General features: G+C 45.2%; 1 protein-coding gene across 1 annotated transcript; it reads left to right on the top strand.

The window, feature by feature from the left end:
• Positions 1 to 16,229: 16,229 nt before the first annotated feature.
• On the top strand, positions 16,230 to 19,621 carry LOC307131328 (extracellular calcium-sensing receptor-like; the record flags this gene model as incomplete). The annotated part of the gene is made up of 6 exons (XM_079824917.1): positions 16,230 to 16,450; positions 16,658 to 16,949; positions 17,165 to 17,989; positions 18,120 to 18,347; positions 18,491 to 18,614; positions 18,708 to 19,621. The coding sequence occupies 6 exons, from the start codon at positions 16,230 to 16,232 to the stop codon at positions 19,619 to 19,621; spliced, it is 2,604 nt and encodes an 867-aa protein (XP_079681043.1).
• Between the last annotated feature and the right edge of the window lie 6,620 nt (positions 19,622 to 26,241).

Below are 26,241 nucleotides of genomic sequence, written 5' to 3'. Positions count from 1 at the left end.
ATCCATATTCAACGAGTCCCTTGCTACATCTGTTGTCCCCACCTCCTTCAAACGATCCTCCATCATCCCTGTACCTAAGATCAGTAAACCCTCTTGCCTAAATGACTATCGTCCAGTGGCTCTCACATCTTTAGTCATGAAGGTCTTTGAGAGACTCATTAAAAACAACATTTGCTCCTCCTTTCCTGACACTTTGGACCCTCTTCAGTTTGCCTATCGTCCCAATAGATCGACTGAAGATGCCATTTCTCACGTCCTTCACTCCTGCCTCACTCACATCGACAGCAAAAGTGGGAACTATGTCAGGCTGCTATTTATTGACTATAGCTCAGCCTTTAACACCATAGTTCCCATTAAGCTAACACACAAACTCCTGGATCTAGGCCTGAATTCTTCTCTCTGCCTCTGGATTGAAGATTTCCTCACTGGCAGACCCCAGGCGGTGAGAATAGGCCAGTTCACCTCCACCTCCATCACCCTGAGTGTTGGAGCTCCACAGGGCTGTGTGCTGAGTCCCCTGCTCTACTCTCTCTACACCCATGACTGTTTGTCCACACACAGCTCCACCTCGATCATCAAGTTTGCTGATGATACTGTTGTCCTGGGTCTCATCTCCAACAACAATGAGACGGCATACTTGGACGAAGTGGAGCAACTGACATCATGGTGCCAGGACAACTGTCTCTCTCTGAATGTTAACAAGACCAAAGAACTGATTGTGGACTTCAGGAAGAGACAGCATCGGTCATACTCCCCTCTCATGATCAGCGGGACACCGGTAGAGAGAGTGAGCAGCTTCAAATACCTGGGTGTGAACATCTCCGAGGATCTGACCTGGACTACACACATCCAGACACAGGTGAAAAAAGCCAGGCAAAGACTGTACCACCTGCGCCAGCTGAGGAAATTCAGGGTTTCACCAGCCATCCTGAAAACTTTCTATCGAGGGGCGATAGAAAGTGTCCTGACTCAGTGCATCACAGCGTGGTACGGGAACAGCACCAGTCACGACTGCAAAGCCCTGCAAAGAGTGGTGCGCTTATCCGAGCGCATCTCAGGCTCAGCTCTCCCGTCTCTGCAGGACATCTACACCAAACGCTGCAGAGGTAGAGCTACTAAAATCATCAGAGACATTAATCACCCTGCAAACTCTCACTTCACCCTGCTGCCATCTGGTAAGCGCTTCCGTAGCCTGATGGCAAAGACTGAAAGACTCAGGAGGAGTTTCTTCCCCCAGGCCATCAGACTCCTGAACTCAGTCACGTGACTCACTTCACCCCCGCACACACATAAACATCCAGTCTTTTAACATTAACATCCACATACTGCAATTGCACTGCACTTTACGTCCCTATTGTTACTGCGTAACAACCTGTAATAAACCTTGCACATTATACTTCTTTATATATACATATTATATATTTTATGTTAACCACTTATTTTTAAGTCTACAGTTTATCTCACTTATCATATCCACATATTTTTTATATTTTTATTTTTATCTTATTTCCTATTTTTATCTTTTACTTGATTTATTTATAATTCTACTTATGTTAATACTTTTTATTCTAATTTTATTCTATTTCTATTTAATTTCTTGTAACTGTTATTTGCACTGTCCATGGAGCGGACCTGTTTACATTTCACTGCCAGTTGTATATTGTGTATATAACTGTGTATGTGACAAATAAAACTCTTGAATCTTGAATCTTGAATCTTGAATCTATTTATAGACATATTTATATATACTCAGTACATATCCATGTCCTGCACTTATGCAAACGTTGTATATCCTGCACTTGCTGCTATTGCACTTCTGGTTAGACCTAAACTGCATTTCGTTGCCTTGTACTTGTACTTGTGTAATGACAATAAAGTTGAATCTAATCTAATCTAATCTAATCTATAAATCTAACTTATATCACAAAATCACTGCTATCACAAAATCCCACGAGGTGAAGATGGATTAACTTCACTTTTAAACTGTGGAGAATTAGGTTCATACAGAAGTGTGATGTGGTTTGTTCCCGCCCCTTTCAATCAAACGCAGTTTCGACAGGCGCCACCTGATGAAACACTTGAAGCCTCATTTAGCCATAGTCACGTGACATGGGTGTTTTGAATCACAGTTCAGAGCAATGTTTCAAAACCTCTGTGCACCGAAACATCAGTTTCACATCAGTCATCCCTAGTACGTTACAGATTCGTAGGTCTATTAGTGAAATCTGTTGACTTTAGCAATCTTTGTTGCATTATATGCCAACGGTGACAGTTTGTTTTTTTGATCAAAGTTTGCATGCCTGTAACTCATTTTGAAGATACCTTAATATCCTTTTAGATTCTAATTCTTAAAACAGTTTTACTTTTGGTTTCTTAATTTTTAAGGCCCAATAATTTCCAGAGATATAGGGATCTCACCGTGGCTCCATGAGTAAATTGGTACACATTTTCAATGGTCACACATTTTCTGAACAACAAATAATGTTGAAACTAGAACTTTATCTCTTTTTTTTTTTTTTTTTTTTTTTTTTTACAATTGAACATTCCTGTCTGAGTGCCATCAATAATATTTTTCCAATATTGTGCCTTTATCTCTAAAAGTATTAAATATATCTCAATATCCTTCTATATTCTCATTCTTAATACACTTTTCTTTTGTAACCTTAAAGGGTTACTTCAGTGATTTAGCATTAAGCTTTGTATCAGTAGAAACCCGGTAGTATATATGAATTATCATACTTTCTCCCCTCATGTCCCCCTGAGATGAGAGAATTATGCATTTTATTTCTGGAAAAAAATCTTCCGATGACGCAAATACTGTATCGTCATTTTGCGTCATCGGAGGATTTTTTGGCCAGAGCCTAGAGACTACAGCCAGTAGAAGGAGCTTGTTCCGCATGTTATCAACCCGCCCACAGGGGAGGGATCTCAGTCACAGAATGTAAAAGCGCTCGGGTCGGCCTCGGGTATTCTTAACGGAGCAGTGCAGAGAAAAGTGAGTGTTTCAACTTTTCAATGAATTCCTATGAAAGTTTAGATTCCATAGGCATGATCTGAAAACACGCCAGACTGGACATGCGTCGTGAATGACTGCTGCGCTTACCTCAGCTCTGCTCAGCTCTTCACTCTCGTGATAAATGAAATCTGACTCCTGCTGCGTTTGTGCCCTGACTTTCGTTCGGCTCACTCACACTTTATTGTAAAGACACATTCAGTTTTTTATTGTAGTGTCTATTCTCTAACTGAACTAAATTATTTGATTACTATGAAAATCAAAACCACGGCGGGGGCAGTGTCATGGTGGGCAAATGATAACCAGTAGCCGTGGCTTTGGAGTGGCCTCGTTAGGCAGTGAAGAAATTCTGGGAGTTGTTGTCTTTCCTCCACATTAGACAAAAATACATTTTCTGTCTTTTCTCAGTCTAGAAGGCACCAAATTCAAAAATAATTTCACATTTCTACTACATAAATGACCCAGTTTAAATGCACATTCATCTTCCTAGCGCTGAAGTACCCTTTAATTTTAAAGGCCCTTTATGGTTCAGTCCCATAGATATAATGTGGCTCCAAGCTCAAATTATTGAATATTTATTTTCTACACCAAGGGATATTAAATATCATCAACCTCTATTTAAAATGATAAACTTGAAAGTCCCCCCCCCCCCCCCCCCCAGGAATATACATAGATGGCATAAAATGAAAGCCAAATAACTGAACGTCTTTGAAATTTCAGCTAATAATTTTTTTTAAAACAATGGCACTTAAAATGTTTAACTAAATGTTGTGGCAACCATGTATGAATAAATGAAAATGCATATTTTTTCAATTAAAGAGAACTTAGAGGATTGCTTTTGGTGCTTGAGACTTTAATGGTTGTTTTGTGTTTCAATAATGAGGTTAATAATACGCTACAAGTGACTAAATAAATGTTTTTTTTCTCACTATTTAACAACATTAACTTACAATAGTGAAAGATGACTTCCCTTTTTGATCATGTCTTCCCTCAGGGAGAGTACATTGTGGCGGAGGGGGCGTGGTTCTGCGAAGTCTGTAGCGGGAGAGAGGGACCGCGGAGATGAGCGGTGAGTAAGTACGTCAAGTGCAGATCACTATCACCTGTGTCTCGTTCCAGTAATTGGCATGGAGAGACCGTAAAAGCCGCTGTCGGGAGAGAGAGAGGAGAGAGAGACCAGGACTGGGACTGCTGTTGCTGCCTGCATCCAGGAAAGAGAAAGAAAGCTGATACAGAGTGAAAGGAGGCTGATACAGAGTGAAACGTTGCCTAAAGTTTTGAGTAGTACATTGACTAATGGTCTTGAGCGTACTTTATGTTTGAAAGTGTCTTGAATAATAAAGAATGCAGTCCCAGTCACGCCGACCCCATCTTCTTCCTTCCCACACGAACTAACCTCGTTACACTGGTGCCGAAACCCGGGAAGGGAGAAGAGTGCCGCCGCTATGCAGACCCCGCCAAAGACGCCGCTTGCGGACCTCGTCCAATCGCTCGCCGGTCTTCACCAACAGACCCACGAAGACCTGCACCAAGACCGGCTTCCCCAGAAGACCACGCAGTGGGTCCAGTGCCACCGCCCGACGTCGCTGAGCCAGGCCATCCAGTTGGTGGAGGACGACATGGTGGCGTGCCACGGGGTCGGCGAACCCCTACCATCTGCTTCTCTCTCTCTCTCTCTCCCTCTTCCTGTTTCTTCCCCTTCTCTCCCCAAACCTGTTCCCCTTCCCAGGTCGCGTGGGGCGTTGCCGCCCATACCAGCCCCAAGGTGGCGGATGGGCGGCCCCAGCGATCCGGGCAACACCGCCCCGTCCGGTCCCGAGGGGAGGGGCGACCGTGGCAGATCCCTACGCCTCTTCCTCTGTCTCAGCACTCTCTCCACGCCAATCGCCGGACCTACTTCCAGCCACTAGGGCGGCGGGGAAGTCTGGGCCGGCTTGCTGGCGCTGCGGGGATCCGGGACATTTCATCGACCGCTGTCCCATCATGGAGGTCGGGACACTGGTCCGGGTCCCCGACGCGCCACAAGCCGCCCCCGATCAAGCTGGATTGTACCTAATTCCTGTGAGTATCAAGGGGGGTACTTATCAGGCCTTGGGTTGTAACCAGACCTCTATCCACCAAGGCCTGATTCACCCTAAGGCAGGGGTTTTCAAACTTTTTGTGTGTGTGGACCACTATTTGTAATCAAAAAAATTTGGGGACCACCTCATAACACACATAATAAAATATGTCTACACACAGACCTACCTGAATGAATCCGCACCTCTAAATAGGCTTACTAGCACTAAAACTTTAACTAGTCATCACATCAGTACAACAGGCTTGTTAAAAGAAAGTTTACTGCACACAACGGCTGCCACATGTTTAATTTATTTATTCTGGCTCATAGATGCTCATAGAATCTGGCTCATAGATGCATCCGACTCACTGTCAATCTCTTAATTTTGTAACTTCTGCCTCTGTCTCTTTTCTCTTCAGAGAACCTGTTGCTATCCACCGATCCATAACAGCACTGAACTTGAACGTCACGGCCGAGCGCCACTAGCCTATTTTAGTAATCGCACAATAACTTGACAATTTAATATAAATGTTATGTCAATATAGGCCTACATGTTCTTTTTACTTTTTATTTTTTTATGGGAATTTCCTGGTAAAATGAAGGTAAAAAAATATTATTTTATTATATTTTGCCTTTCCACGGACCACCTGCAGTACCCTCACGGACCACTAGTGGTCCGCGGACCACAGTTTGGGAAGGACTGCCCTAAGGCATTGGGTACTAGCCGCACAGTTAAGGTGAGGTGTGTGCACGGGGAAGTGGTGAACTATCCGTTGTTGCCCGTGGATAATATGTTTCTGGGTCAAAAGCATAGTGTTGAGGTAGCAGTTAACCCGCACCTCCGGTATCCGCTGATTCTAGGGACCAATTGGCCAGCGTTTAATGAATTATTGGGGCACTTGTGTGCGGATGCTTCTTGGGGAAACCATGTAAGCAGGAAAGAGTCGGTGGCTCAGGTGGGAGAGGTGGATTCGGGGCCTCTGGGAACTGTTCCGGGGGAACAGAGCGGTCTCGAGATGCCCGTTCTCACGGACCGCGATGATTTTCCCCTGGAACAGTCCCAGGACGAGTCGCTTAAAAATGCATTTAGTCAGGTCCGTTCCATCGACGGCCACCACCCTGACCAGCCGCTCTCTTATCCCTATTTTTGTATTTTAAAAGATAGGTTGTATCGGGTGACCCAAGACGCCCAGACAAAACAAGATACAACCCAGTTGTTAGTACCTAAAAGCCGCCGGGAACTGCTTTTCCAGGCGGCTCATTCTAATCCGATGGCCGGGCATTTAGGACAAGCGGCCACGCTAAATCGCCTAATGGCCCGTTTCTTCTGGCCGGGCATTCACGAGAATGTACGCAGGTGGTGTGCGTCTTGTCGTGAATGTCATTTGGTGAATCCACCGGCCACCCCAAAAGCACCATTGTGCCCACTCCCGCTAGTGCAGGTCCCCTTCGAGAGAATTGGTATGGACCTCATCGGGCCATTAGAACGGTCTGCACACGGGCATCGCTTTGCATTAGTGCTGGTGGACTATGCAACGCGATACCTGGAAGCAGTCCCGCTCCACACTATTTCGGCGAAAAGTGTTGCGAGTGCACTGTTTTCCTTAATCTCCCGGGTGGGAATCCCGAAAGAGATTCTCACCGATCAAGGCACGGCGTTCATGTCACGAACGATTCGCGAACTTTACGAGTTGTTGGGCATTAAATCAATTCGCACCAGCGTCTAGCACCCACAAACAGATGGTTTGGTGGAACGATTTAATCGCACGTTGAAGTCCATGATTCGTAAGTTTGTTCACGAGGACGCCAAAAATTGGGATAAGTGGCTGGAACCTCTGTTGTTTGCTGTTCGCAAGGTCCCGCAAGTCTCCACAGGGTTTTCCCCCTTCGAGCTTCTCTATGGGTGCCAGCCTCGGGTGGGATTGGATGTCCTTAGGGAGGCTTGGGAGGATGGACCTTCCGCGAGTAAAAATGAAATTCAGTATGTCCTGGACCTGAGAACAAAACTCCACACTTTGGGGCGGCTATCAATGGAGAATTTTTTACAGACTCAGGACAGACAAAGACAGCTCTACAACAGAGGGGCTAGGCTTCGTCAATTTGCACCGGGAGATAAAGTGCTTGTATTACTTTTAATTATAAGTAATTATAAGCCGCTGTCGGGAGAGAGAGAGGAGAGAGAGACCAGGACTGGGACTGCTGTTGCTGCCTGCATCCAGGAAAGAGAAAGAAAGCTGATACAGAGTGAAAGGAGGCTGATACAGAGTGAAACGTTGCCTAAAGTTTTGAGTAGCACATTGATTAACGCCATTGAGCGTACTTTATGTTTGAAAGTGTCCTGAATAATAAAGAACGCAGTCCCAGTCACGCTGACCCCGTCTTCTTCCTTCCCACACAAACTAACCTCGTTACATACATGTTTTCTTGCATGGCTGAATGTTGGACTCATGAACAATAATAATGTTGTTTGCATCCGCCCAAACTGATTTGATGAAATCAAAATGCGAACAGTGAAAGGGATGTGCGCCGTTAGCGGGAGCGACCAGCCGGCACTGGCATAGGTTTCTGCTGGGTTTTAAAGCCTTCCTCGAACGGCTATGTTTGCAAATCAAACAATGATCTGTCTCAAAGGAATGATTAATTCTCAATTAAGAGTGTATGCCGGAATATATGGGAAAAACTGCGTTCCATATGGCTTTCATTCTGAACACTTAATTGATGCTTTAAATACGGGACTATTCTGTATTAGCCTATACGGAATGGTTGGCAACCCTAATTAGGGCTTCAGTTAGCATTAAGCTACATAACACAATTTAAAAGATTAAAATTACACTTACACTCCAAATTTTAACTTTAGCGCACCATCAAGTGTTTGTATTAGCTTCCTGTCTCGATCTAATGGGGATTTAATTCATATGATGATGTTAAAACATGTTATATTTAGCATTTTATATGGGGCTCATCGCTACAGCTGCTTAGTATTTATCATGTAAATATTCATTATTTATATAAAAATACCTTTAAAAAAAATACCAAAACCTTATGCCATAGTTATTGTGTTTAGTAGCTTCTTAGTTCACGCGTAGAAATGTAGAATTGGTTCGTTCTTCACAGAGACAGAATGAGGATACACAGAACGTCTCGGTTACGTATGTAACCCTCGTTCCCTGAAGGAGGGAACGGAGACGCCACGTCGGAGTACCGACGAATAGGAATCTCGCTCGCGAGAGCTAATCTACTTTGAGTGTAACTAAACGAGCCAATGCACATTGGCATGCAATAATTGCACCAGGTGCTCATGCCACGCCGTGCGGGTATAAATGAGACACAGGTGATTGCATCAAATCAGCCTTTTGCTGAGGAGCCGGGCAGGTAGATAGGCACCCCAGCAGGGTACAGAGGACATGGCGACGGGACGTGGCGTCTCCGTTCCCTCCTTCAGGGAACGAGGGTTACATACGTAACCGAGACGTTCCCATTCAGTCGGTCACTCTCGACGCCACGTCGGAGTACCGACGAATAGGAATCCCTACCAAAGCGCCATGGCTTCTGCCCCCATCCAGTGCCCTGTGTGAGCCACCTGAGCTCTCTTACCTGATGAGACGGGGCTCACACCGGGAAGTCCATCACTGCTGTTCCGCATGACCCGCTCAGTGATTATTGGATAACACTGGGAAAGCGTGCCCTAGAGAAGGGAACGCTGCGGAGCCCACATCGTACCCCGAAGGAGTTATGTGGAGTACAATGCTGAGCCGTAGCCCGCAAGGAGAAGGGGGCTCAGTCCCACTGCAGGGAAGGCTCTCCCAAGGGAAAGACACGGGCTTCCCGTAGGAGCGACCGTGGAAGAAAATATGGGATCCCCGCAGGGTCACTCATATGGCCCAAGCCCAATACCGGTTCTCAAGGATTCAGCGGCAAGGGGCCTGATGCCAGACGTTCCGCCACGTCCGGCACCGAGGGCGGTGGAGGACTCACAGAGTTTGCTTCTGGAGAATATAAGCGCCGTAGCGCAGCAAGCCGACAAGAGCCGGGGCCTCTCAGTGCTTCTACCCGTTTGAGGTGAGAACACAGGAGGAGACCGGCTCTACACGTAGGCTATAGAATCTAGCGAACGTGTTGGGTGTCGCCCAGCCCGCAGCTCTACAGATGTCTGACAGCGAGGCGCCACGTGCCAGCGCTCAGGAGGATGCAACACTTCTAGTAGAGTGTGCTCGCACCCTGAGTGGACAGGGCACACCTTGTGCTTGGTAAGCCAAGGTGATGGCATCCACTATCCAGGGGGCCATCCTCTGCTTGGAGACAGCCTTTCCTCCTTCTGCTGGCCTCCGTGACAGACAAAGAGCTGATCTGAGGTTCTGAAGCTTTGAGTTCTATCCACGTAAACCCGCAGAGCGCGGACGGGACAGAGCAAAGCTAGGGCTGGGTCTGCCTCCTCCGGGGGCAGCGCTTGCAGGTTCACCACCTGGTCCCTGAAGGGAGTGGTAGGAACCTTGGGCACATAGCCAGGCCGGGGTCTCAACACCACGTGGGTATCACCCGACCCGAACTCTAGGCACGATTCGTCGACCGAAAATGCCTGCAGGTCCCCTACCCTCTTGATGGAGGCCAATGCAGCCAACAGCAAAGTCTTCATTGACAGAATCTTTAGCTCTGCTGACTGCAAAGGCTCAAATGGGGCATTCTGAAGTGCTCGGAGCACCAGAGCAAGATCCCAAGAGGGTATGGAGGGGGGGCGAGGAGGATTTAACCGTCTCGCCCCCCTAAGGAACCTGACGACCAGGTCGTGCTTCCCAACCGTCTTACCTTCTACATGGTCGTGATAGGCGGATATTGCAGCAACATAAACCTTGAGGGTGGAGGGCGACAGCCTACTCTCCAACCCCTGTTGCAGGAAGGAAAGCACAGACGCGATCGAACATCTTCGGGGGTCTTCTCGGCGAGAAGAACACCACTCGACGAACAGGTTCCACTTCAAGGCGTAAGCCTGTCTTGTAGACGGCGCTCGTGCCGAAGTGATGGTGTTAACTACCTCTTGGGGTAAGTCACCTAGAACCTCCGCGTCCCGTCCAGGGGCCAGACATGAAGGTTCCACAGGTCTGGACGCGGGTGCCAAAGGGTGCCCCATCTCTGAGTCAGAAGGTCCTTCGTCAGAGGAATCGGCCAAGGAGGGGCTGTCGCGAGGAGCATAAGTTCTGGAAACCAGGTCCGGTTGGGCCAGTACGGCGCCACCAGCAGGACCTGCTCCTCGTCCTCCCTGACCTTGCACAGAGTCTGTGCAAGTAGGCTCACTGGGGGAAACGCATATTTGCGCAGCCCCTGGGGCCAGCTGTGCGCCAGGGCATCCGTGTCGAGTGTACCCTCGGTCAGCGAATAGAACCACTGGCAGTGGGACATTTCTGGGGAGGCAAACAGGTCGACCTGTGCCACCCCGAACTGTCTCCAAATCAGCTGAACCACCTGGGGGTGGAGTCGCCACTCGCCTGGGAGCGCAGCTCGTGAAAGCTCGTCGGCCACACGGTTGTGCACACCAGGGACATGAATGGCCCGAAGCGACCTCAGACACTTCTGACTCCAGAGGAGGAGATGGCGGGCGAGTTGCGACATGCGACGGGAGCGCAGACCACCTTGTCGGTTGATATACGCAACGGTCGCAGTGTTGTCCGTGCGGACCAGTACATCTTTGCCCCGTAACCGCGCTTTGAGGCGGCTCAGAGCAAGATGCATTGCTAGCAACTCGAGGCAATTGATATGCCAATGCAGGTGCGGGCCCGTCCAAACCCCTGACACTGCATGCCCGTTGTACGTGGCTCCCCAGCCTATGGCAGAGGCATCCGTGAAAACCACAGCGTGCCTGGACACCTGTTCCAGGGGCACTCCGGCCCGAAGGAACGAGGGGTCTGACCATGGACTGAAGGACTGGCGGCAGGCCGGAGTGATGCTCACCCGGTGAGTGCCGCGTTGCCACGCCCATCTCGGGACTCGGCCGTGTAGCCAATGCTGAAGCGGTCTCATATGAAGCAGGCCGAGCGGTGTTACTGCCGCAGCGGCCGCCATATGCCCCAGGAGCCTCTGAAACTGTTTCAGTGGAACCGCCATCCTGCCTTGAAACGTGTTCAGGCAGCTCAGCATCGACTGGACACGCTCCTCCGTGAGGCGGGCTGTCTGTTCGACCGAATCCAACTCCATACCGAGAAAAGAGATCCTCTGCACGGGGGCGAGTTTGCTCTTTTCCCAGTTGACCCGAAGACCCAACTGGCTGAGGTGTCTGAGCACCAGGTCCCTGTGTTCGCACAACTGATCCTTGGACTGTGCTAGAATGAGCCAGTCATCGAGATAGTTGAGGATGCGAACGCCCTGTTCTCTCATGGGCACAAGGGCCCCCTCCGTGACTTTCGTGAAGACGCGGGGGGACAGGGACAGCCCGAAGGGCAGGACTCTGTACTGATATGCACGACCCTCGAACGCAAAGTGCAGAAACGGCCTGTGTCGAGGAAGAATCGAGACATGAAAGTACGCGTCCTTCAGGTCGATCGCTGCAAACCAATTTTGGGGACGGATGCATTCGAAAATGCGTTTCTGCGTGAGCATCTTGAACGGTAGCTTGTGGAGGCTCCGATTCAGGACTCGCAGGTCCAAGATTGGCCATAACCCACCGGTTTTCTTGGGTACAATGAAGTACGGGCTGTAGAAGCCGGTCTTCATATCGACTGGAGGGACCGGCTCTATCGCGTCCTTCGCCAGTAGGACAGTGATTTCCGCACGCAGGACATGGGCATCTGCAGCATTCACCGAGGTGAAGCGGACGCCCTTGAACCTGGGGGGGCGCCGAGCGAACTGAATCGCATAGCCGAGCCTGATGGTCCGAATGAGCCAGCGAGACGGACTGGGGAGCTCTAGCCAGGCTCGCAGAGACCGTGCAAGCGGGACCATAGGGACCACCGGCGTACCCACCGTGGGGCAGCGAGGTGGAATGCAGGTACCGGGCTGGGGCGGCTGTCTCGTGGAGGCGGCCCGCAGCGAGGTGAGAGTGTGCTGTGCAACACTTACCTGATTCCACAGGTGGGCAGGAGGAACGTGAGGAGGTCGTCCACTGCTGCCCGCTGGCGAAGGGGGAGGATGAGTGTGGTCTGGCGTTTGACCGGCCACGAGCAGACTGAGGTGCTGCCGGCGGCGGGGTGGAGACAGCAGCTCACCGCCGTGGCAGGATGTGACTGATGGCCTCAGTCTGCTTCTGTGTGGCCGAGAACTGCTGGGCGAAGTTCTGGACCGCGTCGCCGAAGAGGCCGGTCTGGGAGACGGGGGAGTTAAGGAACCTGATCTTGTCGGTCTCCCTCATGTCTGCCAGACACAGCCAGAGATGGCGTTCCTGGACCACCATAGTGGACATCGCACGACCCACGGCCCGCGCCGTAACCTTCGTCGCACGAAGCGCGAGGTCCGTTGCGGTTCTCAGTTCTTGGAGAACTGCGGGATCGTGACCACCCTCGTGCAGGTTCTTCAGTGCCTGGGCCTGATGAACCTGCAACAACGCCATAGCGTGTAAGGCGGAGCCTGCCTCTCCACAAGCCTGGTAGGCCTTTCCGATCAGATCGGACGAGTACCTACAGGCACGGGAGGGGAGACACGGGTTCCCCCTGGATGTGGAGTTAGGGCACAGTTGCATAGCAACGGCCCGTTCCACGGGAGGAACCTGCGTGTAACCCTTTGCAGGTCCGCCATCGAGGGTGGTGAGGGAGGAGGATCCACTGGGCCGGTTTCGGGCAGTAAAAGGTGCTGTCCATGACCTAGTGAGCTCCTCGTGCACCTCCGGGAAGAAAGGAACCGGGGTGGGGCACTGAGAACCAGCATGGGCCACCCCGAGAAACCAATCATCCAACCTTGAAGGTTCGGGACACGGTGGAGGGTTCCACACGAGCCCGATCTTCTCGGCGGCCCGGGAAAGCATGGCCATCATCTCTGGATCCGTATCGGGCACAGCGGATCTTCCCGAAGGAGCCCCCTGCGCCGACACGTCATCTCCAGAGAAGTCTGACCCTCCCTCCGATGCAGCGATGGACATCTGATCATCAGGGGGAGCCCCGAAGGATACGGATGGTGCACATCTCGAGGACGGCCCACCACGTTCCAACGGCAGCTCTACTGGCTGCGGAGTGCGTGAGGGATGAGGGTTCCCCGGGGGTTGGTTCCCTGGGGGAAGCGCGCTCACCGTAACCCTCAAATCACCCGCGCTACTGCCTGAAGTAACCCTCTGTGGAGGGTTAGATCGAGGCAGAGGCACGGGGACTCCACCCCTTGCGAGATGGAGTCTAGACCGCAACTCCGAGATGGTTATGTTCCCGTAGTGAGAACATGAGTCATCCACCAGCGCTGCGTCAGCGTGCTGAACGCGCAAACACGAGATACAGCGCTGGTGACCATCCCTTGGTGACAGGTAACCACCGCATCCAGAAACACACAGATAGAATGTCCGACGTGGCGTCGAGAGTGACCGACTGAATGGGAACAACGTCATGCAGAGGGCTGGATTGAGTCATGTATGATTGACAGCTCCAGAGGACCAATGAGTGCGTGATGACTAATATCTGATGCAAATCAGGAATATGAGAGACAGAGAGAGAGCTGTGTACATGGTTTCAGCTTTTCAGATCAGATAATTCAGTGGGAAATTAATATTATTATGTATGACAAAATATTTTGCAAATGTGATAATAAATCAATATTTCTCCAAATATGCGCACTTTTGAACTAAGAGCTATAGCAAACGCTGTTAATTGCAGCTGTGTGGACACAACTGCACTTCTGCAGACGAGAGAGAATTAATTGCGTGTGATATTCGATTCAAAATATCTTCCATTACAGATCGATTGTTTTGCACTCCTGACATAAATTAAGAAATTAATGTCACTGCAACCCAGTTTTATCATAAACAGTGTTCAAATATCGAATCTGGAGTCTTTAATCTGTTTAATAATACTGTGTTTGTCCAGATAAAGTAGGACTGTGATGTTTTAACGAGCAGTGAACATTGAACAACAGTAATCTGGGGCCGGCGGCTATCCTTGACACTAAAGGGGTTAATCTCATCCTGTCTGCAATTCCAGTCTCTTGTTTACAAACGAATCCACAATGAATGTTTCAATGTTTGAAACATGCATGCCATAAGCTTTTGCTTGGAAGTTCGATCCAGTTTAGCTCCACGTTGGCCTAATGGCCTATGTTATTTATGTAATGCGAGTCGGTGGGCGGGGCTACAGAATTAGTCGCAGATTGATCGTTTGCTGAGCCAGCTGTCAATAAAAGCTTTTCTTTGACTAACAAGGAATTTTTCAGTTCTGAAACTTACAGGATATTCTTATATTACAATGACCTTTTATATATCAAAAGCTCAAGGGAAAGTTGATTTCTTAATTCATGACCCCTTTAAAGTTTAAGAGCATAAATACTCAAGCAAATACTCAATAAATATACTCAATGGATACTCAAAGCAAACATACCTGAAGCTGGGGAAATGCAGGGAATGTCGAAAATTCCACAGACAAGGGGCACTCTTGAACCCCCTCACCGAAAGCATAACTAGTCGATCACGAGTGGCTCAACAGGTAGATCTATAGATAAACTCATCTTTCAGGTATTTGACCGACCGGGTTGACACTTCAGCGTGAGAAATTGGGGGTGTGGCATGTGAAACCAATTAAATACGGTTGAAATAACCTGTTAAATTATAAAATGCTTGCTTAGGAACCTTTTACTTCACTCTTGAATTAACGAATCAAATCCCCGTGTATTAACATGTATATGTGCTTAAATGCCCAAACTCACCAAAATAGTGTTTTAGACGGCAAGCTGTAAGGGCCCTGTTCATGTTGGACAGACATTTTAATTGCATTTTGTGTCTGTTAAGAGGCACAAAGACACTCTTTATGTATATGCCCCCATAGCGAGTGGAGTGAGACCATGAGTGGGAGCTCTGGGCATTAACTGTAACAGCTCTGTGTTGCAAGCACCAATCCGGTTCGTTTTTTTTCTTCTATAGACAGTACTCACAAAGGTATAACGATCAAGATTAACTTAAAAATTCACCTGAGTTCTCCTTTAAGGCTAAAAGTAGCTCCTAACTTGCCGATTTAGGACTCCTACGTTTTTGCTCTAAGAGTATTTCACAAAACATTTTAGCGCTAAAACTAGCTCCTAAATAAGTGAAACGTTAGGAGTAGTCAAGAGGTCTAAAGACCAAATCACAAACATTCCTGATGACTGTTGTGGACATTTCTCCCCTTTCTGACTTTCATTTCCTTTCCTGTCACTGTCTTATCATAAGAAAAAGACAAAAATGCAAAATGACAAAAATATAAAACATACTATTTATTTATTAAATAAGTAAATAAATAAATAAAAAAGGAAATAATGTCTGATTACCTGTGGCAGTTGTTTAACAAGTTCACACTTACAAATGATCGGATAGAGTAAAAAAGTAAAATAACCCTATTTGGAGTGCTGTCCGATGGGTTCGAGGGCTCAAAATTTAGCCCAAACCCAGAGTTCTGCCCCGAATCTCCGGCTGGGCCGAGAGTGAGGAGTCGAGGTGCCGGAGGGATGCAGAAAACTGTCGAGGTACTGTAGCTTAAGACTTCTCTCTATTCCTTAGTAAAAGTTGCTCTCAGCAGCTTTGGGAATAGATTTTAAGAGAAACTCTTAACTAAGAACTTTTACTGCTATTTAGGAGAATAAAATGTTTTGAGAATACGGCCCCTGATCTGGTTGTAGTCTTTGACAAAAACGTCATTCTCAGCTTTTTGTTCAAAATGTAGATTTTTTATGAAACTTACCAATATTTAAGAGTTAATAAAAAAAGAATGCATGTTTAAAGGCAAAAAAAGACAAAAACCCTGGCAGTGGCTGGCAACTTAAAAAAAATGCTGGTAGGGAAAGAGTTAAATGAGCTTCCAGCCAATCTCCCTGAGCAGCAATTCACTGTGCATGCAAATGTCCATTATTCCATCAGCTGTTTTCTTGGCTTGCCTTTGTTAGGAGTAATGGGAGGGTGACATACTGATTTCCAGGAATACCCACTTGGTACCTAATTTAAAGCAACACCCCAAACAACCGTCATCATAAATTAGTGTGCCAAGTTGGTGACTGGATCAGAAAGAGAGAGAGATGTGGATCACTCTGTATTTTTCTCTTTACCTGTCCTTTAACTATATCTCTGCAGATTCCATCCTGAGATCAGGTATCTGTCAACTCCAGGGACATTTCAATTTGAATGGAATGTACCAGGACGGAGATGTTATACTTGGAGGCCTGTTTCATGTTCACTTTTTTACAGTGTTCCCAGATCTGAGCTTCAGAATGAAACCAGAAAGACCATACTGTGAAAAGTGAGTCAGACTGACTAACTATAAAAGTATAGAAATATTTAAAATATGATAATAATAATTAGATTAATGAGAGGAAAAAGTAGTAGAAGAAGAAATAAGAATGTTGTGTTCCACTTGCACTTTTTACCTAATATGTTCAAATGATGTCATATTAATCTGTTTAATATCACTAAATGTCAACATTCTTCTTATTATTATTTTTTTTAGATTTAATATGGAAGGCTTCCAGCATGCACAGACCATGGCTTTTGCAATAGATGAGATTAATAAGAATCCCAATCTATTGCCTAACATCACTCTTGGTTACCATCTTTATGACAACTGTGTGATGCTTGGAATGGCGTTCCGGGCTGCCATGTCCCTGGCTAGTGGGACAGAGGAGTCCTTCTCAAACCTCAACTGCACTGGCCCTCCTCCGGTGGTTGGGATTGTGGGGGATGCAAGTTCAACTCCTTCCATTGCGATTTCTAGTGTTCTGGGACTGTTTCGAGTACCTATAGTAAGATTGGATGAAAAAAAGTAAAAATAAACTTTCTGCATTATTTTAGCACTTTTCATTTTTTACAGTTTAAGTATATCTGTAGCCTTCTAGAATTAGTTTTCTCACTTATGTATACATTTTTTTTTTTTTTTTAATTACAAAAAATTTTTTGATCGTCACTCAATTTCTCTGTCTCATGATTTCTCCCCTCTCTATCCATCTCCCCTAATCAGGTTAGTCACTATGCTACCTGCTCCTGTTTGAGTAACAGGAAAAAGTACCCCTCTTTCTTCAGAACTATCCCTAGTGATGCTTTCCAGGTGCGGGCTATGGTACAGATCTTGAGGCATTTTGGATGGACATGGGTTGGTCTCCTCTACAGTGATGATGACTATGGCATCAATGCTGCTCAGTCCTTCCAGCAGGAAATGCAGCTGTCTGGATATTGTGTTGCTTTTTCTGAAATCCTGCCCAATGATCATAATCCAAGAGATATTCAGCACATAACAGGAGTAATTGAGGCCTCTACAGCTAGAGTGGTGGTTGTTTTTGCTCTTTCATCCTATCTGATACCTTTAATGGATGAGGTGGTGTTGCACAACATGACAGGCAGACAGTGGATTGCGAGTGAAGCTTGGGCCACCTCTCTTGAATACCACACTCCACGTTTCCTGCCCTTCCTGGGGGGCACACTGGGAATCGCTATCAGACGTGGAGAGATTCAGGGGCTTCGTGACTATCTGCTACGTCTCCATCCCAGCAATGATCCAAGAAACAATATGTTGAGGATCTTTTGGGAGAACATATTTGAGTGCAGTTTTGAAACTAGGGGTAAACAGACAGATGGAGAGCAAGTGAAAAAGTGTACAGGTCAGGAGGATCTAACCACCACAGACACACCATACTCTGATGTTTTAGGATTAAGGGCATCTTATAATGTCTATAAGGCAGTTTATGCCCTGGCACATGCACTTCATGACCTGATGCAGTGTCAGGAAGGGAGAGGGCCATTCAGTAGGAACAGATGTGCCGATATAATCAACTTGAAACCCTGGCAGGTAAGAACCACAGGTATACTGCACAGTCTCTTTAGGCATATTGAAGAACTGAAGGTGGAAAATGTGTACTCTACATTAATTAAAATTTAAGATAAGCATATAAAACATGTCCTCTCTACAAAATGCACAGCTGGTTCACTATCTCCAGAAAGTGAACTTCACCACAGGCTTTGGGGATCATGTGTCATTTGATGAGAATGGCGATGCTCTGGCTATCTATGATGTGTTGAACTGGCAGCCAAGCTCTGATGGGTCAATAAGGGTCCAAGCTATTGGTGTTGTGAATGAAGGGGCAACAACAGGGATGGTGCTCACACTGGATGAAGATGCATTATATTGGAACTTTGAGACAAAAAAAGTAACTAACATTGCATGTTAATGTCATATTTTTGCTGATATTTAGTCAGAATACTAGTGAAAGCAACAAGATAAGACAAATGTAATTTGTCATGTAAAAGAGATGACAAATACATAATTGGTAACAGATGATGTCTCTTTCAGCCTCCACGGTCTGTGTGCAGCGAGAGCTGCTCCCCAGGCACCAGGCGAGCCACAAGGAAAGGCCAACCTGTCTGCTGTTTTGACTGCCTGCCATGTGGAGATGGAGATATTTCTAATACAACAGGTTAATAATATTCAAAAATGTTAATATAACTTGAAAGTGGAATTTTCTCTTTAAGCTTTTTTTTTTATTATTTTTTTTTTTTTTTTATAACAGATGCTATTGAGTGCATAGTGTGTCCAGATGACTTCTGGTCCAATCCAGATAATAATCAGTGTGTCCCCAAAGAAGTAGAGTTTCTGTCCTATGAGGAACCTTTGGGCATCTCTCTGACCACTGCTTCCTTGCTAGGCACCTGTGTCTGTGCTCTTGTGATGGTCATCTTTGCTCTTCACCGTAACACTCCCATAGTACGCGCCAACAATTCAGAGCTCAGCTTCCTGCTGCTGGTGTCACTCAAACTGTGTTTTCTGTGTGTGCTGTTATTCATTGGCCAGCCTAAGCTGTGGACATGTCAGTTAAGACATGCTGTGTTTGGCATAAGCTTTGTCCTGTGTGTCTCCAGTATCCTGGTCAAGACTATGGTGGTAATAGCCGTGTTTAAGTCATCTCGACCAGAGGGCAAAGGAGCAATGAAATGGTTTGGAGCAGTTCAACAAAGATGCACAGTTCTGGTCTTAACAGTCCTCCAGGTTGTGATTTGTGCAGTCTGGCTATCAACTGCCTCTCCAACACCCCATAAAAACAACCAGTATGTCCACTCTAAAATAGTATTTGAATGTGCTATTGGCTCGGTGGCTGGTTTTTCTATGTTGCTGGCATACATTGGACTGTTGGCAGCAGTGAGCTTCCTGTTAGCCTTCCTAGCAAGAAATCTTCCAGATAATTTTAATGAAGCAAAGTTTATCACTTTTAGTATGATAATCTTCTGTGCTGTGTGGATTGCATTTGTTCCTGCATATGTTAGCTCACCAGGAAAATATGCAGTTGCTGTGGAGATATTTGCTATTTTAGCATCCAGCTTTGGATTGCTGGTGGCCATATTTGCTCCAAAGTGCTACATCATCCTTTTACATCCAGAGAGAAACACAAAAAATTCCATAATGGGAAGAGAGACACAAAATAAATAGTTTTACTGAATAATATAATTATATAATTTAATATAATTACTGTGATGTTAAAATGTAAACTCTAATTTGATAACTTATCTTTTTCATCTACATCAAAAAAGCAATTCAAATTCCTGCTATTTTGTAGTATTTTAATTATTAACATCCTTTTGTTTGCTTTACTTGTCATATTGGCTTTTATACATTTTGTCTGCTTCAGAGGTTCACCCCCTTTACACATTCATTCTTGTAAAATTGTGAGAAAAGAATGTTTGCCAGAACACCATGATTACAGAAAGTGAAAAATAAAAATGTTTCTAACATGGCTCATTTAACTAATTTGTGTCATTTTTTTATGAGAAATGTACAGTGGTCCAGCAGTGCATAACAGAATGAAAATTAATAAAGTAAATATAAGTTAACACAACATGAAAAAATCAAGGTGGGGAAGTCTTAGATCCTTCCTGAGTCTTAAAAAACTATTTTTCTCTATCCCATAAACTATCTTCAAAAACTTCCAAAAAAAGAGTTCATGGCTAGCTAACATGTTCGGTGACCGGGAAGGTACATGTTAATTTCAATTACCACAAATGGGAAGGGACATGATTGGCTCACTTCACTTAGTTTTGCCATGAACTTATTGTCAAGGGAAGGTTATCCTTATGTCCGCAATGTGAAGTTGTGGACTTGAGATCTCATGTTGAGGGAAGATGAATGTGAATGTGGCAACGTGTCATGTTGGTTTTTGCTTAATGCTTAATGCATTTTAAAATAACATTACAACCTACATTAAAACCCTAAACATACCCGATAGTGTTAACAAAAGTAAATGTGACATAAAAATGTAATCGTAACCATGCCATTTTAGCTTGGTATTTGAACTCTTGTCGTTGAGTTTTTTTTTATTTATTTTTTTTACTCGTGTTTCATGGGATTTGTAACCAATCGCTTTGTACCAGCGGAGTCACCTTATGCTTAAGCTTAGTATGTTAGTAAAGCCGAGCATATGTTGCTGGTTAAGGGATGCAAATGTGTTGAGGTCATAATATAATATTGTGGAAGGAGCCACATGAAAACAAGTCTTAATTAATTCATAATCTGCCCTTGTAATCATAATTGTGTATGAAAAGGATTAAAAGTTCTTGCAGTTTTACTGCCTCTAGTGTTCATTTCTGTTGGAAACGTCTCGGTTAACTATGTAACCCTCAGGGAACGGAGATGTACGTCGGAATTGACAACGAATTGAGATCTATTTTCAGAGACCAATCTACATGTGGTTCACGCATTCCACAATCTGCCCCCCAGTGCGGGTATAGATATGGAAGTGGAAGTACCGCATATCGCTTTTCTGCTGAGAAGCCGAACTAGTCGCTCCGACCTTCAGGGGAGGCACAGTACCTGGCGACGGGACGTACGTCTGCGTTCCCTCCTTCAGGGAACGAGGGTTACATACATAACCTGAGACGTTCCCTTTCAGTCGGTCACGTTAGACGTACGTTGGAACTGACGACAAATTGGGATCCCTACCAACACGCCAGGATGCTGGCCCTTCCAGCGTCCTGCCTGAGCTCACTGGACTACTCCTATGTTGGAGTGGGAGTCAGGGCTCTCGGCCCTACCCTCTTGATTGAGGCTAATGCAGTCAGTCTTCATGGACAGGATGTTTAGCTCTGCAGCTCTGCAGACTGTAAAGGCTCAAAGGAAGGACCCTGAAGTGCTCTGAGCACCCGGGCTAAGTCCAAAGAGGGTACCGAGATTGAACGAGGAGGATTTAGTCTCCTCGCACCTCTGAGGAACCTGACGATTAAGTCGTGCTTCCCTAAGGATTTACCTTCTACTGCATCGTGATACGCCGCTATTGCTGCGACGTACACTTTGAGGGTGGAGGGAGACAGCCTTTGCTCCAGCCCATCTTGCAGGAAAGAAAGCACAACATTAATTGAACACCTTCGGGGGTCTTTCCAGCGGGAAGAGCACCCATCAACGAACAGCTTTCACTTCAAAGCATAGAGGCACCTCATAGAGGGGGCTCTAGCAGAAATTATGGTGTCTACCACAGCCTGCGGCAGGCCACCTAGAACCTCCACTATCCAGGGACCAGACATGGAGTCTCCAAGTCAAGTCAAGTCAAGTCAACTTTATTTATATAGCGCTTTTAACAATGCAGATTGTTTCAAAGCAGCTTTATAGTGTTAAACAGGAAAATAATGCAATAGAATTTTATTCAGCCGTATAGCCATTCTGGAGAAAACGGTGATGTCATCAGTTCATTTCAATTATCATACAGTGACAGTGTGGGCTTTAGATCAGTAATTAGATCAGTAATTTAGTTTATATGGTTCATTTAGTTTAATAATTAGATTTATTTGGATATTTAGTTGAAAAATTTAGAAAAAATTTGAGTCCTCAACTGAGCAAGCCAAGCCAGAGGCAACAGTGGCAAGGAAACCAAAACCCCATCAGCTGACCTAATGGAGAAAAATAAACCTTGGGAGAAACCAGGCTCAGTCGGGGTGCCAGTTCTCCTCTGACCAATTAACAAGCAGCGTATGATTATTATTCTGGCAACTTTACAGGTCAGAGGTCATCATAGATCGGAATATTCGAAAGATCGGAGGCAACACACCGGAGACGGGTTTATTGAGGATGATGTGTTGATTAAATAATTATTAAAGTGCAATATTCGAAGGATCGGAGGCAACACGCCGGAGACGGGTTTATTGAGGATGACATATCGATTTAACAATTATTAAATTGTAATATTTGAACAATCGGAGTCATCACGCCGGAGACGGGTTCATTGAGGATGCCGTGTCGACGAGGCAATTTCAGGGGGAGTCTAATTGACACGGTCTCTGCAGACACTTCAGGGTCATGCGTTGGTCATGTCTTGGCGCAGGTCCACCGTCTGATCTGGATACGGCCCGAATCCGGCTGACTGCAGTAAACCTCGGGATAAAACCGAGAGACTATCATTAGCGTGGATGCCATTCTTCTGATGATGTAACGAGTACATCAGGTGTTATGGGAAGTGTTCCCGGTTCCGGCTGACCTAGTTAATGCAGCCTAACAATCATTTAATTGGAAAAGTGTTTAATGTGTATGCCATAGTAAAGAGATATGTTTTTTTTGTCTAGATTTAAACTGACAGAGTGTATCTGCTTCCTGTACAATGTTAGGAAGACTGTTCCAGAGTTTAGGTGCTAAATAGGAAAAGGATCGACCACCTGCAGTTGATTTCGATATTCTCTGTATTATCAACTGGCCAGAATTTTGAGACCGCAGTAGACGTGATGGAGTATAATGTGTTAAGAGCTCGCTCAAGTACTGGGGAGCTAAACCATTTAGTGCTTTGTAAGTAATAAGCAAGATTTTAAAATGTATGCAATGTTTAATAGGCAGCCAGTGCAGTGTTGACAGAACCGGGCTAATATGGTCATACTTTCTGGTTCTAGTAAGAATTCAAGCTGCTGTGTTTTGGACCAGCTGGAGTTTGTTTATTAAGCGAGCAGGGCAACCACCCAGTAGAGCATTACAACAATCTAGCCTCTGCGAAGGCACCTATTGAAACTGTACCCGTTCCTATTATTATTAGGGGCCAAGCACCGAAGGTGCGAAGGCACCTATTGAAACCGTTCCCGTATTTTTTTCTTCCGCCATTGAAGTCTATGGCAGCCCATACAACCGTATGGTAAAAAGTTGTGAAATTAATATGAATAGTGTGGCACACTAATAGAAGACAGTCTGATCTGTCATCCTAGCAATTTTGGTGTCTCTAACTCAATCCCTCTAGCGCCACCACCTGTCCAAAGTTGCACTCATGTTTATGCTAATAACTTTTGAACCTTAAAGGGTTAGTTCACCCAAAAAGTAAAATTCTGTCAGTAATTACTCACCCTCATGTTGTTCCAACCATGTAAGACCTTCGTTCATCTTCGGAACATAATTTAGTATATTTTTGATGAAATCTGAGAGCTGTCTCACTCCTCCATAGGCTTTCAGAGGGACTGAAACTTGATGGCCCAGAATAGTAAGTAAAAACGTAATTTAAGGCGAGACACTACAGGTGAATAGGGAATTTTTTTTAATTACAAGATATCACTGTGAAACTTCTCCAGTTTATTACTGGCATAAACATAAGAAAAAAATGTATTACAAGTTGTGTGTAAATTAATTTTTTAATATGCAAATGAGGCCTTATATACTTAAATATACGCTCATTTGCATACTTTTACAAAAACAAAATCTGGAAATTGGAAAGGACCATGTTTAAAATTCTTGGTTCTATTTGTTGACATGTTAGATGAGAGGGCTTTTACAGAGGGGATTCTGGATATCTTATTTTGTGCTTTAGTAAATTAGAGAATACTGACAATAGCCTTAAAAAATCAATTTTCGCCATGTTTTTTGGAGTTAAAGGACCTATAACTCAGGATAGGAATGATATATCAACAAATCCCTCTGTAAAAGCCTTCAGAATATAGTTCAGTATAAGACTGCAAAAGTTCGTGCTTGTAGGTGCTACTGAAGTGGATATATCTGACTGAGTGTGATGAAAAACTCATTTAGAGAAAACGGCCTTTAAAGTTTTATACTGTATAACTGCATACATTTCTATAAAACCCCCAACCTTCAAACAAAATATATATTAAGTTAATTAATATCAGTAGTGTATAATATTTAAAACACGTGGAAATTGATAAATGAATACATTATTAATAGCAATAGCTATTAGAGAACTACCTTAAGAGAACTACCTTAACAAACACCAGTCACAAAAACTGCAGACGAGCTGTCCCTGTTTGTTGTATTGGTCCATCTATAACTATTTGAATCTAATTTTGACGGGGTTTCGTCGTCTTATCTGTTGTTGTTTACTTTCTTTTTACTAGCTCTTGCTACTTGGTATTTTCTGTGAGCGTTTATGATCCAATTTCAGCGTTGTCTGCACTTTCTCTCAGGCAGAGAATACACAAGCAAGAGGCAGCGCGTGAGAAATTCACATCGACAAATCAGATGTGGTTTTTGGCTGCAAACTTTCGCGGTTGGTTAGTTCTACAAAGGAAATGGCCATATTTGAGCCAGCGCTGTGTGTAAGACTGAGAGCTTTATAATGATACCAAGCATGACACGTTTCTGTGAATGGAGACGGCACGAGAGATCGCGCTAGAATAACTTTTGATGATTTCGGGTAGAAATCTAAAGGCGCACGGTGACGAAATATAATGAAATAACCACCTTAATGTGTAATGTTGACATTTTTTTTATTTTGACATGAAAGCTTACATGTTAAGGGAGCAAACTGGCCCAAAATCTCAAAATTGACCACTGCATGAAAAAACGATGTTTTCACCTGCCGTGTCTCGCCTTAAGGAGTCCAAATGACTACAGTGGCTCTTTATTAAGTCTATCATGCGACGAAAATACTTTTTGAGCGGAAAAACAACAAAAATAACGACTTTATCACACTATTATTGTTGTTCAATTTGAGCCTCTGACGAGAGTTCGCGGGAGTGCCACGACGCATGCGCAAGAAACGAAAGAGTGAGCAGCCAGTCAAGTAGTAGTAGAAGAAGAACGCCGTAATCTCAGTTCTCGCGCATGCGTCGTGGCACTCCCGCGAACTCTCGTCAGAGGCATTAATTTACACAAAACTTGTAATAAATGTTTTTCTTATGTTTATGCCAGTAATAAACTGGAGAAGTTTCACAGTGATATCTTGTAATTAAAAAAAAATCCCTATTCACCTGTAGTGTCTCGCCTCGCGCAAAATTATTTTTCCCTCTGATTCCTTGGCTCAAGACGATTCGATTGCATCCTATGACGTCATTTTCCGTCTTGAATATTTTCCCCTCCATTTTCAATTAACCGTCCTAGATGGTTCATCCGATTTGCACGAAAATTGAACCAGATCATCTTCAGACAATTCTGACAAAAAATCTTACAAATCAAGTTGATTCGTCAAATCGTTTTCGATAAACGCGCGAACAAATTTTATGTAACGTTTGCAAAAACACACTTAAGGCAATATCTCCGCAGCGCTTTATCGTGTTCAAACCAAACTTGGTACATCTCATCACATGCATGACCTGAGGCGACATGCAGCGTTTCGGCGCAGCGCCACCTACTGGTCTGGAGATACGAAAAATTGCTATTTTAGCTTTTCTTTGCTGAACCGTTTGGCCAAATATCATAAAAGTGGTCTCGTGAGATTCGGGACGTCATGCCGAGTCGACGGATATCCAATTTTACCATATCGGCCATTTTGGCTGTCGGCCATCTTGAATTATGTGCTAAAATGCTGTATTTTATCAACGCATGAACGGATTGTTACGAAACTTGGTATGGGTCATCACCACGATACCACGAAGTAGCCTGAAAAGTTTCGAAACAGCGCCACCTAGTGGAGATTTTCTTTTTAAAAAATGCTCAGAACTTTGGGTGTGGTTGACTTATTTTCACGAGACTCATCTCATTAGACTCCTGAATCGTTGCCGAGTCCAACGATACCACACTTGCCAGGTTTCGCCGTATGGTTTGTGCACCGTTGTAATTTAGCGCTTAAAACTTTTTTGCCGATATCTTCAAAACCGCTAGTCCAATCGAGACGAAACCAGCGTCAGAAGTTCGGAAACATAGGT

Source organism: Gobio gobio, assembly GCF_949357685.1.
Source record: "Gobio gobio genome assembly, chromosome: 9".
Taxonomy (NCBI): Eukaryota; Metazoa; Chordata; class Actinopteri; order Cypriniformes; family Gobionidae; genus Gobio; species Gobio gobio.
The sequence above is the reverse complement of the archived record's forward strand: the minus strand, read 5'-3'. Positions and strand labels throughout refer to the sequence as shown.